The 15,567-nt window shown below is 41.1% G+C and overlaps 1 protein-coding gene across 2 annotated transcripts in view; it reads left to right on the top strand.

Annotated features, from left to right (window-relative positions):
• The window catches only part of PTPRO (protein tyrosine phosphatase receptor type O), a 174,688-nt gene that overhangs the window by 135,282 nt on the left and 23,839 nt on the right, over positions 1-15,567 (top strand). The window contains exons 15-20 of one of the 2 annotated variants that reach the window (XM_087722842.1): positions 480-600; positions 2,372-2,440; positions 8,418-8,501; positions 10,624-10,659; positions 13,310-13,391; positions 14,854-14,944. In XM_087722842.1, the coding sequence (XP_087578968.1) occupies positions 480-600; positions 2,372-2,440; positions 8,418-8,501; positions 10,624-10,659; positions 13,310-13,391; positions 14,854-14,944 (483 nt within the window). The remainder of the gene's footprint in view (positions 1-479; positions 601-2,371; positions 2,441-8,417; positions 8,502-10,623; positions 10,660-13,309; positions 13,392-14,853; positions 14,945-15,567) is intronic. The other variant, XM_087722843.1, reaches the window with a different exon arrangement.

Raw genomic sequence — 15,567 nt, 5'->3', positions numbered from 1 at the left:
AGGTCTGTGACTGTAAATCCTCCCTTGAAAGACTTTGCTGGATGTGAATGAGAAGAATTCACAGTCAATTAATAAAAGGGGCTTTTGTCGGGACAAGGAGTTTGCTTCATGCTCTTGGGAAGCCCAAGTCAGAACAGTTATGGGTTCCAAATCAGGGTTTAAAGATGAGTGAAAAAAATGAACCCTGCCAATATGAAATCATGCAGATGTTGTCCTGAGACCTTGGATGTCATTTATTTAATAGCCTTCAATCATTATGCAAAGACTTGTTTTCTGGTTGACATTGGCGATACCAGAATATCAGTTTTAGGCTGCAGTCTTCTATCCACTTCTATCTTCTCAAGGAAGGGAGCCAGAGTTAAGCATATATGGCTTACTGGTTAATTCACATGGTTTGTTCATTGAAGAAATCTAAAATCTATGGGAATGCTAGTATCAATTGCTTTCACTAATCTGGAATCCCTTGTTCCCATTTGCAGTTGTGGAGATGAATCCTAACGTGGTGGTGATTTCTATTCTTGCCATTCTGAGCATTCTTCTGATAGGGCTCTTGCTTATAACATTGGTGGTTCTTCGGAGAAAACATCTACAAATGGCCAGGTAGGACAAAACACCTTCTATTATCAAGATCTTCTTAAGGGATAAAAGTTCTATATGTAACACGGAAGCAGATGTAGATGGATTTTTGATGGCTTTAACATTTCCAGTAGATTCACCCCAGAAGTACATACATAATGAAGATTAGTTCCATTTGCATACAGAACATTAATAATTCTGCTTTGTAATCTAAATGCTGCCTTAACTTTTTTTTCCCAACCATGTTTGTGTTTTTGTCCAATTTTTTTTTCTTTTGGACATATGTGCCCAGAGTTTGGTTACATTTCCAACATTTAGATACCATATTATATATATATACACACACACAAACTATATATAGCAAGAGTCCCCAACCCCCAGGCTACTGGTCTCCAGCCTGTTAGGAACCAAGGTGTGCAAGGAAGCAAAACTTCATCTGAGTTTGAATCGGAGCTAGGAAGCATGTGAAACCACTACACTGGTGAGATACGAGTGGTATACCCCGGTATGGGTATACCAGTGCCTGCTGGAAGCACCAGGTACCGTTCTGGTACAGTGCTTGTGAGGGTCCACCTGCGCTCCTTACCTGTATTTGAGCTGTCTGGGGCTTCCACACACGTGCATGGAGTGTACGCCAGCTGCATGACACTCTGTCGAGCAGCCGGGGCGCCACGGGCAGTAAGTACGCATGCGCGGGCATGCTGCACGCATTCCTGTGGTGGACGCCCGGCCCCGTTGTACTATAACGGTTGCACCGGGATCCGGAAACACCACTGAACCACTGCCCCAATCCATGGAAAAATTGTTTTCCACAGCAGGGGTCTCCAACCCTGGCATCTTTAAGACTTGTGGCCTTCCAACTCCCAGAGTTCTGGGAGTTGAAGTCCACCAGTCAAGCAAAGCTGGCTGAGGAACTCTGGGAGTTGAAGTCCACAAGTCTTAAAGTTGCCAAGGTTGGAGACAGACTCCTGTTCCACGGAACTGGTTCCTGATACCCAAAAGATTGTGGACCACTGCATCTCTCTTGCACGCAATACTGCAGCAAATTGGTTTTACACTTTGAGCTTGGTGGTTTTACAATTCCTATCTAGCCCTTCTTCAGCACTCGTTTCACATCTGTGACTATCTTTGGTTGCTAAGGTTCCTAATCTCCATGCCGATCTTTTATCAGTATCCTCACAGTTTTCAATAAAAACCCATTAAGCAGCTCATGTATGCAGCAGCGTCGCTTCTGGGAAAATTTCTGGTTTACGACAAGACTGTTTTCTAAACCAAGGTGTTGAGCCACAGCAGAGGTGAGGCAGCTGTGGGCTGTCATTTATTTCAGGACACCAATACTATCCTAATTTGCATCCTAAGTAGACAACCAGAACTGTTCTTTGAAACCAACAACATCTAAAGAATAGCAGGTATAATCGTCCTCATTCTTCCCTTTGTAACAGAAAAGGAAAACAGTCTAGTTTACCTTGTTTAAGTTTAAAGCAGTGGTAGTCAACCTGGTCCCTACCGCCCACTAGTGGGCATTCCAGATTTCATGGTGGGCGGTAGGGGTTTTGTCCGATACTGAAGCACTTTCCTTTTTTTAATTTAATTGACTTCTCTACTTTATAAATCACCATTACTGTGGAACCGATGGGTGGTTAGAAAATTTTACTACTAACAGAGATACAAAAGTGGGCGGTAGGTATAAAAAGGTTGACTACCCCTGGTTTAAAGTGATAGACTTTCTGCCAAGATATGTGATTTTTTTTTTTTAAAAAATCCCTCAATAATAACTCTGAATCTTCCAAACTAGGGAGTGTGGAGCAGGAACATTTGTGAATTTTGCATCATTGGAAAGAGATGGGAAACTACCGTACAACTGGTAGGTATATATATATATATATAAGAAGATTTGCAATATAGGGTTTTTCCCCCCTCTTGCAATGTATAATTGTTACCTTGACTCCTTTAAGGTGGATATTAATATTAAAAGTCTAGCCATTAGATCCTGGTGATTTTTCTCTTTTAAAAAATTGCTTTAATATAATAGAGTATGATTTCTTATGACACGAGATAAGAACATTTCAAATTACAGAAATAATCTTTACTTGAGAAGCTTTCTGTGCAACTCTAATTTCCATAACAGTTTTGGCAGTCCAATAGAACGTAGGGACTGGGCTATCTCAAATCTTTATCATCTAATCCAAACTTGCTATTAAAGGAGCAGAAAGCATTGTGGTTTTTTTTCCTAATTAAAATGGCCTCACAATGTTTGTGGCAGTTATAGTTAGGTTTTAAGAACAGCAGCTTCAGAACTCAAAAAAGTAGAAATCTCTTTTGTTTATGGGAGTATATGTAAAATGTATTATTTATGGGTACTTATTTATGGGTGCTTCTAAAAAAATGGGCACCACGAACTTATTTATGGGTATTTCTAAAAAAATGGTTACCACAAACTTATTTATGGGTGCTCCTAAAAAAATGGGCACTATGAACTTATTTATGGGTGCTTCTTAAAAAATTGGTGCTATGAACTTATTTATGGGTGCTTCTTAAAAAATGGACATCACGAGAGCTTCCCAAAGTGTTAGACCCCATCAGTTAACTCGTCCAATTAAATTATTTAATATCTTTTAGCTTCAGTTAAAAAATAAGAAATCTCAAGGCCGATGTGATGATCCACTTTATGATTGCCATAATTTATGACCTTATTTTGCAGTGGTGATTAAGCGAATGCAGCCTTATTAAGTGAAAACAACAGTCATTAGGTAAACATTAAGGGCTCCATACAATTCCTGGAAATCTTGGCTGCACTCTTTATGGGCCGTCCCATAAAGGTTATCACCCAGTTGCAATGTGTAAGGTGGAAATTACTAAACACCTGAGACGTTTATCCATTATTATCTCTAACTATATTTATTAAGTGAACTTTAAATTAAATCAACTTGGGGTAGGAAGAGATCTTGGAGGTCTTCTAGTCCAACCGCCTGACCATTTCTGTGAGATGGGAGAGAATGGGGGACGTGCAGCTCCTAGCATGCTATTCAATGACATTTGGGGCTGTCAGAATAACAGAAGTGGGAAGGACCTTGGAGGTCTTCTAGTCCAACTCTTTCTCAAACAGGAAACCCTATACAATTTTCAGACAACTGCAGTGTTCCAGGGTTGGAGCACCCCATAACCTCCGGAGGCAAACCGTTCCACTGATTAATTGTACTCACTGTCAGGAAATTTCTCCTTAATTCCAGATTGCTTCTCTCCTTGATTCACTTCCATCCATTGTCCTGCCTTCAGGTGCTTTGGAGAATAGGTTGACCCCAAAACACCTGAGCTCAAGACAAGAAGCAATAGATGGAAACTAATCAAGAAGGGAACCAACCTACAGCTAGGGAGAAATTTCCCTGTTTTGTGTTGCAAGAGCACCAACTAAGAACAGGAAGATTCAGGACCGTCCTCAGCTATGGAAGTTCCGGGTGATTTGGGGCAAATCATGCTTTTTCAACCCAACTGAAACAGAGGTCTGTTGTTCTTGTGAAAAGTTGTAGGAAGCAGTGCTGTATTTTCTAGAGCTCAGATTCTCACAAAGCATAGCAAATACAGAGTTACTTTAACTAAGAAAAAAGAATATCAGTGACAACTTATAGCAGTCTTTATCCATCTTTACAATACAATACAATACTATATAATAGCAGAGTTGGAAGGGACCTTGGAGGTCTTCTAGTCCAACCCCCTGTCTAGGCAGGAAACCCTATATACCGTTTCAGACAAATGGCTATCCAACATCTTCTTAAAGACTTCCAGTGTTGGGGCATTCTAACTTCTGGAGGCAACTTCTATTCCACTGATTAATTGTTCTAACTGTCAGGAAATTTCTCCTCAGTTCTAAGTTGCTTCTCTCCTTGATTAGTTTCCACCCGTTGCTTCTTGTCCTGCACTCAGGTGGTTTGGAGAATAGTTTGACTCCCTCGTCTTTGGGGCAGCCCCTCAAATACTGGAACACTGCTATCATGTCTCCCCTAGCCCTTCTTTTCATTAAACTAGACATACCCAGTTCCTGCAACTGTTTCTCATATGTTTCAGCCTCCCTAATCATCTTTGTTGCTCTTCTCTGAACTCATTCTAGAGTCTCCACATCTTGTCTCCACTCATCCTGGTACTTTTACCTTTTTATCGAGAAGAAAATTTGAGTCCTATTTTTCAGCCTCAAGAGGGCATCGTCGGTCTTTCAAACTTTCATGAATCTCATTTTCCATGATTTTCTGGACAGGATCTTGACAAATACATATAAGTTATTAAATAAATCTGAGGATTTTGTCCTTCATTTAAGCAATTCTTTTATGCTTTTGGGGGCCAAGCTAGAGGACTGTACCTGTAATGGAAGAAAGAATAACCTGGAGAACAGGTAGAAGAGATCCAACCAAGACAGTGATTGGATTTTAAAAAAAAATCTTAGCCTGGGGCAGAAATGTAATTTGAGAAAGTATCTCAGGCAGAACCCTCCCTAATTCTCATAAAGAAAAAGTGAGGTGGAGGAAACATATTCAGACATACAAGATTCAGTTACTGCTATCATATAATAAAAATAGTGTTATCTTGTGTATGTTGTGTTTACAAGCTTAGTCTGAAATATAGGCAGTCCTGGGTTTATGACCGCAATTGAAACCAGAATTTCTGTTGCTAAACAAGGCACCTGTTAAACGAATTGTGCCTAGTTTTGCAAACTTTGTATTTCCATGGTTATTAAACAAATCTCTAGAACAATAAACAAATAAACCCAGTGATTAAAAACGGATGGGGGAGCTTGAAAGAGAAAATTCTGAAAATTGTAACAAAACCAACATGGGAACATCATTTAAAAGAAACAAAAATCGAGAGTAAGAAACAGGAAAATAAATCCTGTCTGTTCACATATCCTCTACTCATTTTGCATCACAATTCAGCCCACTGTGGCCCCTGAAAAGCAAAGCCAAGCCCCCTTCCCACCCAAAATTTATCCAGCCTGGGGGTCAACTAGTGATTTGCATATGGACAGCATGGAAAATGAGAAGATGCTCCAAAGAGAAGTATTGAAAGAGGGAAAACCATGCATGCTTTAAATCTCATGCCATGTTTCGTTCTGATTTTGTCTATTACTGGCATTTGCTCCAGAGCCTCTCTGTACAAATACGGCTTCAGCAGAAAACGTTTTCACATAACGTCTGCGGGCAAATATCTCATTTCTTTAGCCTGTCTCTGCATTACGTCTTATTGAAACGTCAGGATTTCAAAAGAGGCCACACCCATCCCTGTAGGCAGATACATTTGTCGGAGAGAAAGAGAAAAGTTATTCTGATTGGAGGAAAAATTCCACCAGGCATTTTGTGTGTGTGTGTGTGTGTGTGTGTGTGACCATTTAATGGCTAGATTAAAGCCCGGATAAATTTGGAAGTCATTCTTTATGGTTTTATGGTGTGCAATCAGCTGGCACAAATGGCTAAATTGATTTGATATGGCGTTGAAGCTGATCCTTCGGTAATGAACTTCCAAACTGAATGTTGGCTACCAGTATTCCCTGTAAATATTGACGTAGCTAATTAACTAATCAACCTTCACTTCCTCCTTGAGCCCCCCCAGAAGCAGAAGCCTGTTCGCAGAAATCATTAACCTCCTTTGGGTGGCTAATCTGCGTCAAAATCAGAAGTTCAAACGAAATCCTAATTAAAGACTCAGACATGAAGAATCTAAAGAAGGACTAAAAACTCAACAGCCCAGTGCTACAATATACAGTATAATTCATATATACAATTCAAATGAGGAGAAATGCAATTAGGGATGTCACAGTGGGAGAAGAGATACAGGTACTCCTTGGCTTACTACTGGTCACTTAACAAGCATTTGACGTTGCAATGGATCTCCTAGGGGTACTTATGATCCAGTGTCGAAGTTCTGGTCCCACCCACCCACCAATCTCCATGGTCATGTTCCCGCACGTCAGTGTGTATGTGTGTGGGTGGGTGTGGGTGTGGGTGTATAGATACATCCTTAGTAAGACCAAATAAGAGGAACTAAGATGATTAAAGACCTGGAGACAAAAAACATATGAAGAACAGTTGCAGGACTTGTATATGGCTAGTCTAGAGAAAAGAAGAATGAGTGTGGGTGACATGATGGAAGTATTCCAGTACTTGAGGGGCTGCCACGAAGAGGAGGAGGTCAACCTATGTATCAAAGCACCAGAAGGCAAGATAAGAAACAATGGATGGAAACTAATCAAGGAGAGAAGCAACCTGGAATTAAGGAGAAACTTCCTAACAGTGAGGACAATTAACCAGTGGAACAGCTGGCCTCCAGAAATTGTGGGTGCTTCACCACTGGAGGTTTTAAAGAAAAGACTGGACAGTTACCCATCTGAAATGGCGTTGCATCTCCTGCTTGAGCAGGGAGTTGAAGACCTCCAAGATCCCTTCCAGCTTAGATAGATGATAGATGATAGATAGATAGATGAGATAGATAGATAGATAGATAGATAGATAGATAGATAGATAGATAGCTAGATAGATGATAGATAGATTGATGATAGATAGATAGATAGATAGATAGATAGATAGATAGATAGATAGATAGATGGATGGATGGATGGATGGATGGATGGATGGATGGATGGATGGATAAGGTAGGTAGGTAGGTAGGTAGGTAGGTAGGTAGGTAGGTAGGTAGCTAGATAGCTAGATAGATGATAGATAGATTGATGATAGATAGATAGATAGATAGATAGATAGATAGATAGATAGATAGATAGATAGATAGATAGATATGGATGGATGGATAAGGTAGATAGATAGATAGATAGATAGATAGATAGATAGATAGATGATAGATAGATAGATAGATAGATATGATATGATATGAAGATATAAGAGATAAGAGATAAGAGATAAGAGATAGAGAGATGATAGGGGGAGGGGGAGAGAGACCGAGAGAAATGAGAGATAAATAAAAAAAGAGAGGCGAGGGAGGGAGGGAAAGAGAGAGATGAGAGCTAAATGAAAAAGAGGGGGGAGGGAGAAAGAGGGAGAGGGAGAGAAAGACCCTAATCCTAGGCCAGGAAACAATTCCAAGTCTCCTTAAGGCATATACGAATGCCTCCATATCCAAAAGAGTTCAAAGTTTGCTAATATTACATATGTGAGCATAAAAGTAGCTACTGGACTTCAAGTAGTGCCCTTATTCTATCAAATGAAATAAAAAAAATATGGGGGGAATCTATTTCATCTCCCTCAGAGTCATGACGTTTGAGACTTCACATCTCAATGACATTTCATTGAGATACCCGTCTAATCTCACGAGATGTTTTTCAATGACTACCCCACACGTACTGCTTGAAAGTCTGGGCAATCTGATGTAGGAGCTCATGAAATGTCTTCTCCTCTCCACCCTCCTTCCTTTCCTTCTTTTAGCAAGTCATAATACAGGAGTGTCTGGGACAGTCAAGGATTGTCAGCCTTTCACTTAATTGTTAGCTAAGCTTCTCTTTCCGCAGAAAATAACATAAATGATTGTTGTGGGTTGCGCAGAGTTGCTTTCGGTGGAATGGTCAGGCATTCAAATTTATTTAATAAAGAAATGAATTAAATGCAGACATAAGCTGCATCCTAAAAAAAATAATGGGTGCACATTTTCTTTCTCTTTTTCATCACAATCGCAGACTTCTTTGCCTGATGAAGAGTTCAGGACCAGCCAAATTTAGGGGGCCTCTAAGCCCCTCTGCCCAAGTCTAACAAATGATAAATTGCTGTATTGATTTCTGTTTGCCATATTAATAATCTTGCCTTTTTTTCTGACGAAAAAAATCTGTGTATGTTATCTATTAATACTCACAGGCGTAGGAGTGTCTTTGCTTTCCTAACTCTGTTACCTTCCTGCCTTTGGACTGATTATCTCTTGGCATTTTATATTAACCCTTGGTAAGTCATATTCTCTTCTTCTGCCTAACAGTAATCAAAGCCAGCTTCCCCCCAACCTGTCGTTCTCCAGATGTGCTCAACCATTGCTCCCAATGGAAGCACAGACAGATGTGAATCTGGAGAACAACAGGCTGAACAAACAAGTTTCCTTTCTTGGTGGGTTTGACTAATTAATCTGAATTTTCCGAAGGGTGAATGCATTTTATTCCTTGAAATAAAAAGGAAAAAAAGTGTTGCAAACCAGATCTAAGTGTCTATGGAGATTCACAGTCATCCAGGTCACGTTTGTTCCAAAGATGCCTTTTCAAGAGGCAACTGGATTTTCTGGTTTTTCTTTGAAGACTTTCTCTTATTATCTGTTGCGGCTCACCAGCAGAGCTGGCAGCAGATTCGGACAGTGAGGAGGTTGGGGAGGAACATGGGCCAGTCCTGGAGTCTGGGGAAGGGTCTGATGAGGGCTCAATGTCAGAGGCAGAGAGGGGGCCAGAGCCGTATGCCAGTTATCAGCTGCCTTTGGAGTCAGACATCATTGGGGCAGACAAATAGCTGGAGCCTGTTCCCTGTGTGCCCATGCGCAGAGTTTCCAGATGAAGGGAACAGCTGAAGAACAGGTGTCGACTTGGGAGTAAGGCTACAAGTGGATGGTGAATGGCCCCTCCCAGAGGAAATAAAAGAGGAGCGAAAGGGGAGTGGAGTTTGCAGGAGACAATTAGTTCATTTAATTGGTTTGTGACTCTCCGAGACCTCCATGCCAGATAAGGTCTGTGACTGTAAATCCTCCCTTGAAAGACTTTGCTGGATGAGCAGAACTCACAGTAAATTAATAAAAGGTTTTTTTTGTCAGGACAAGGAGTTTGCTTCATGCTCTTGGGAAGCCTAGGTTAGAACATTATCCAAGAAGTTCTTCAGCAGGATAAGAAGCAAAACGTCCTAAAAGAAAAATCAGAAAGTCCAGTTGCCTCTTGAAAAACCACCTTTGCGACAAACCAGATCTAGATTTTTGCTTTAAGAAAATGAGGATATAGTTACATGGAATCTTATCATTGCATCTTTACGTGCTTCGATTTAGTATGACTGTAATATAGGGCACATAGTATTCTTCACCTAAACATCTATCTTGGTTTAAGCAAATATATTCTTGGCATGCTGGAGACAAGAATCTGCTCTAGAACTGTTGCGGTTTTTTGGGAAAGAGCCAGTTTGCTTTTAAGCCCTTCTACCAGGCAGTTAAATATTGCAATAAATAAAATAAGTAAAACTGTGACTGTAAAGATGTCGCTGCTTTGGGACTGAAAATCAGGAGTTTCATCCTGCAGAAATGTAGGTCTGAGCCAAGGTGGCGCGGTGGTTAAATGCAGCACTGCAGGCTGACTGCTAGATCAGCAGTTCAGCGGTTCAAATCTCACCGGCTCAGGGTTGACTCAGCCTTCCATCCTTCCGAGGTGGGTAAAATGAGGACCCGGATTGTTGTTGGGGGCAATATGCTGACTCTGTAAACCGCTTAGAGAGGGCTGAAAGCCCTATGAAGCGGTATATAAGTCTACTGTTATTGCTATTATTATTGGTTCTGAAGCAGACAATGGGAACACGGAGGTAGATAAGCAAGTTTTCATTCCCCAGTTAAATCCATGAGCAATACTTAGATTCTTGTAGCATAGACTGTTCACACATGCACATTAAAAGGTTGACATTGATGCATTTCTGTTATTAGAAAGATTCTGTGATTGGTTGTGTGTTACCCTGACAACGCTGACTGTTAGCAACCGCATAGATAGATTTTCTCCAGGATGCATTAGAAATATATAGCTAGAGAACTGGAAATGAGATGTAAGGAAGAGCTGTGGTGGTGCAGTGGTTACAGAGCAGTATTCCAGGCTACTTCTGCTGATCACCGGCTGCCAGCAGTTTGGCAGATCGAATCTTACCAGGCTCAGGGTTGACTCAGCTTTCCATCCTTCCGAGGTGGGTAAAATGAGGACCCAGATTGTTGGGGGCAATAGGCTGACTCCGTAAACCGTTTAGAGAGGGCTGTAGAAGCACCGTGAAGTGGTATATACTGTAAGCCTAAGTGCTATCGCTAAGTGCTATAACTATGGAATGTGTCTGTCTTTTTTTCTTGCAGGAGTAAAAATGGATTGAAGAAGAGAAAGCTGACCAAGTATGCTCATTTTCTAAATATCAATTATTTAATTAATGCGTCAGTTCCTCCCGCTCCCCCCCCCATGCATTTAGTTATAGAAATAGTTTGATATTAGGGTGGAGGTGTCCAAGGGAAGGGAAGGAAAAGTTTTCAAATCATAAGCATAAAGCTCAAAAACTTGAGGAATAAAAGAATGAAGAGGACAGGGGTTTGTTTTTTTAAAAATCCCTAACAAAATCAGAAGATGAGCCGCACCACAGAGGGCACCATATTATGACTTTATAATTTGCCAAAATTTCTATAATCAGCCCTGCAAGAGTCCTTTCAATTTTGGGACCTGCACTGCCTTGTCTTCGCTCAAGGACTGCCCCAAAACTGGAGGCATCGCTGAAAAATGACATCCCATCATGACGAACTGTAGGTTTCCCTTTACTTTTCACGGCAGATCCTTCATGATAAAAAAATGTTCTTGACAAATGGAAAATTAAGCACTGGGGAAAAATCAATTATCTCTTGTTAACAATTCCCCAAGGGTTTTGCCTTTGGTTGACTCTCTTAAAGCGTGAAAGAAATGAAGAGCGGGGGGGGGGGGAGCCCAGGAACATTCCTGTTATCAAACTGTTCCATCACTCAACACGGTTGCTAATTATTCACTGGATCATTAATGAGAGCAGGTAAACAGCGGTAATTAATTGTTGATAAGAGACAAGTTCCTTGGGATTTGGTTGCTTTAAGGAAAAGAAGCTCATACGTGTACTCCAATCTTTACAAATTGGAGCACAGAAATTAGACAAGAAGAGGGGCTGACTTTTCTTCATTACAGGTGGTCCTTGACATACAACTGTTTGTTTAATTATCATTTGAAGTTATAATGCACACACCCCCCCCAAGACAACCTGATTTCAAAGTTATGACGGCTGTATACACACACAGATATATACACACATCCCACAGACCAGGGGTGGGTTCCGGCTGCTGCTACTGCTGGTTCATACAGGGATATGCCCCCCTCGTATGCGCATGCGCAGTACTTTAAAAAAAAACAAGATGGCGGTGCCTACGGAGAGAACCAATTCGGGGGCGTGGCAGGCCTAGCTACTACCTACTTGGCCGAACCGGTTCGAACAGTGGGAACCCACCTCTGGTACAGTCACATGATCACAACTTGGGCACTTGGCAATCAGCACAGCTTTATGACCATTTGTAATTTCTGGTGGTCACATGACTGCAGTTTTCAATGTTTTGGCCTGTTTCTGACATTTACTTTAAAGGTAAAGGTAAAAGTTCCCCTCGAACATATGTGCTAGTCATTCCTGACTCTAGGGGACGGTGCTCATCTCCATTTCAAAGCCGAAGAGCCAGCGCTGTCCAAAGACGTCTCTGTGGTCATGTGGCCAGCATGTCTAAATGCCAAAGGCTCACGGAATGCTGTTACCTTCCCACCAAAGGTGGTTCCTGTTTTTCTACTTGCATTTTTATATGCGTTCGAACTGCTAGGTTGACAGAAGGTGGGACAAGTAACAGGAGCTCACTCCATTACACGGCGCTATGGATTCGAACTGCCGAACTGCCGACATTCCTGATCAACAAGCTCAGTGCCTTAGCCACTGAGGCACCACATCTCTTCTGGCATCATTTATGGCAAAAAAAAAATCCCGTAAAATGGATTTATTTAATGACCATAGCGATCACCCAACAGCTATGACATTTGCTTAATGGCCACCACAAAAAATAAAAAAATGATCCCATGATGCCTTCATTTACAATCATAACAATTTACAACCATAATTCCTGCCTCTATTAAGGTTGTACGTTGAGGACTACCTGTATTCAGGAAATAAGAGGTTAGAACAACAGGATGGAATCCTCACCTGTAAGAAGTTTCTTAGAGGACTGAGTCCTGCTGAAAATAGTCAACAAAACATTAAAATTTCCTAATATTGAATGAGGTAATAAACCTGGTCCGGACTGCAGTATTTCAGATAGTAGAATTAACATGTGTGAATGTGCCTTTACCTTCTGCCAATTGCTGAGGTATAAAATAAAATATCGGGGACAAGGATTTCAGACTTCCTGTTCTATGATATGAGAAACATACTTTAGATGTCTTTAGGGAAAGTCAAGATTGTGCAATAGACAGGTGTATCATTGCATGCAAAGACAAGATTTTCATCAGTTGTTGTGACACAAATTGCATCGTGGAGTGATGGCCCACTTTTGATATGACTGTAGCTGGTGACAGATGCCTAGGGGTGAAGAATTCAGTCAGGTGAGGAGGGGCCTTTCCCTTCTTGTGGTATGACATGAGGTAATTCAAATACTATCAGCTCACCTGCTATTTGTGGGAAGGAGTGCTAGCTTTTATTTATGTTATCCTATCTTATTCTAGATAAGACATGAACTGAGAAGAGATGCATGTGAGTGAGGACAGTGAAATTGTGTAGCTATCTCTGGAATATATTTTTTTTAATAAAAAGACTATTCTGGCCTCACTTCTGTAATATCTATCTGACATATCGTATTTTATTGATGTTTCTCTCATCCAGTTCCAAGTTAGTTGGATACAGACATAAATTACTCCTTCAGCTTTCTGGTTCAATGATCAGATGGTGACTTTTGTGAATGACATAACTTTCTTTACTTCTTTCTGTATGCATTTTTTAAAAAGCCCTGTCCAGCTGGATGATTTTGACAGCTACGTCAAGGATATGGCCAAAGACTCTGATTACAAATTCTCTCTGCAATTTGAGGTAATCCCAGTTCAGCTATCGGCTATTTAAATTCTAAAGAAGTAAATGAGTAAATGACTAGATAGTATATTTAGACTTTTCCACTTCAAAGTGGGGTGGGAGTGGGGGGATTATTACTTCTTAAATATCATTTTCTTTTCCATTTCTTTTTAAAACTTTCCTTGCATGAAGAAGAGAGGTCTCATACTTTCCTTTAAGCGGGGAGATAATCTAACAGCCATCTCTTCTTTATTATGGGAGAAAAGACTTAATACAGTGGTACCTCGCTACTCATACTTAATTGGTTCTGGGAGGCGCAATGAGTACTAAAAACAATGAGTATCAAACAGATTTTTCCCTTAAAGAATAATGTAGCGAGTCACAAGATAGCCAAAACCAACAAGGTCTAGCTTGTGCATCGAGTACCAAACAAACAATGAGTATTAGGGTGAAAATGCATGTCAAAATGTGTTGAGTACCAAATTCAGTGAGTTTCAAAGCAGTTGGGTACCAAGCAGGGGTGGGTTCCTGCCAGTTCTAACCTCTTCTATAGAAGAGGTTCCACAAATCTACAGTGCCGTTTAGAACCGGTTCCAGCTCCCTCCCCCCCCCGCCCGTCCTCACATCATCAAGATGAAGAGCGAGAGGAGGAATTCTGGGAGTTGAAGTCCACAAGTCTTAAAGCTGTCAAGTTTGAACACCCCTGGAGTTTTTTCCCCTAAAGGGTTAGGGGGTGCAAGGGTCTTCTAACTTGACAGCTTTAAGACTTGCGTGCTTCAAATGCCAGAGTTTCTGAACCAACATTTTGGTTGCTAAGCAAGAGCGTTGTTAAGTGAGTTTCACCACATTTTACAAGTTGGCCATGCCCATCCAATCACATGACTGCCAAGCCACTCCCACTCAGTCACATGGCCAGCAAGCCATTCCCACAAAGCAGTCCACACCTACAGAAGAGGTTCTAAAAAATGTTGAAACCCACCACTGGTACCAAGGCCTAGGAAGAAGACACCAATGGTCAACCACTTACAAAGATAATGTACGGTAGTGTGCATGTTGCAAATGTAGGCAGGGTGAATGAAGAAATTTCTTTCCCACATAATCCCACTAATGTTTGATGTGGATAAAAACATTACTATCTATTTATTCAGATAAGTAAGTATTCATTCGCAAAGATGATTTCTCTTAGTCTCAGAATTCCTCTTTTACTTAATTGTATTATTCCTTTTTTGGCTCTCCCCTCCCCCCCCCCCATGTTGTTCATTTTGTCCCATGGAGGAAAGAAAATCAAACAAATACTGAGTCAACATAAAATAATGGTCCACTCTCGCAATTGCCTCCCTTGTTGGGGTTTAGCCGAGCTGTTCTTTGAAAACAAACGGTTTGCCTTGATTATGATGTTTTTATTGAGTTACCTTGCCTACTGATAAAGATGCTGATACAAAAGATGATTAAGCATAAAGGTGTGTTTGTCTGTCACACTCAGGAACTGAAACTGATTGGGCTGGAAACCCCACATTTTGCAGCGGATCTTCCCATGAATCGCAGCAAAAACCGCTACACAAATATCCTGCCTTGTAAGTTGTTATTTTAGGAGGGAGCTGTTGTATGTAACACCAGACTTTGTACAGATGACATGGAGTGCCAGCACCAAAGGGTAGCATTGTTGGGAAAACTACCAACTATATTTTTTTCATGTATTCTGAGCATTTTGCTTTTTTCTGTTACCTTCCTTGTCCACTTATTTTTTCCTTCTGAACTACAGAAAGACGTAAATTTACCACATAGTATTATGTTATTAATTCAACTAATACAACTACCTTTTGTATTGTATTTGTATTGTATTTTATTATTTGTATGCCGCCCTTCTCCAGGAGGACTCAGGGCGGCGAACAATTCAAGGGGGGAAAAAGGGGAACATAAAAAGACAAAATACAAATAATAAAAGTAGACAACAGTCGCACAACCATACATGTCGAGAGGGGAGGGGAACTCATCAACCCCAGGCCTGCCGGCAAAGCCAGGTTTTGACGGCTTTTCGGAAGGCCTGGAGAGAGGTGAGGGTCCGGATCTCCGTGGGGAGTTCATTCCAGAGGGCCGGAGCTGCCACAGAGAAGGCCCTCCCCCGTGTAATAGCCAGGTGGCATTGGCTGGTAGATGGCACCCGGAGGAGGCCAACCCTGTGAGATCTAATGGGTCT

Source organism: Thamnophis sirtalis, unplaced genomic scaffold, assembly GCF_051295495.1.
Source record: "Thamnophis sirtalis isolate CommonGarterSnake01/CBP01778 unplaced genomic scaffold, rThaSir2_p1.2 scaffold_9, whole genome shotgun sequence".
NCBI classification, from domain to species: domain Eukaryota; kingdom Metazoa; phylum Chordata; class Lepidosauria; order Squamata; family Natricidae; genus Thamnophis; species Thamnophis sirtalis.
Note: the sequence above shows the minus strand (reverse complement) of the source record. Positions and strands in the feature narration are given on the sequence as shown.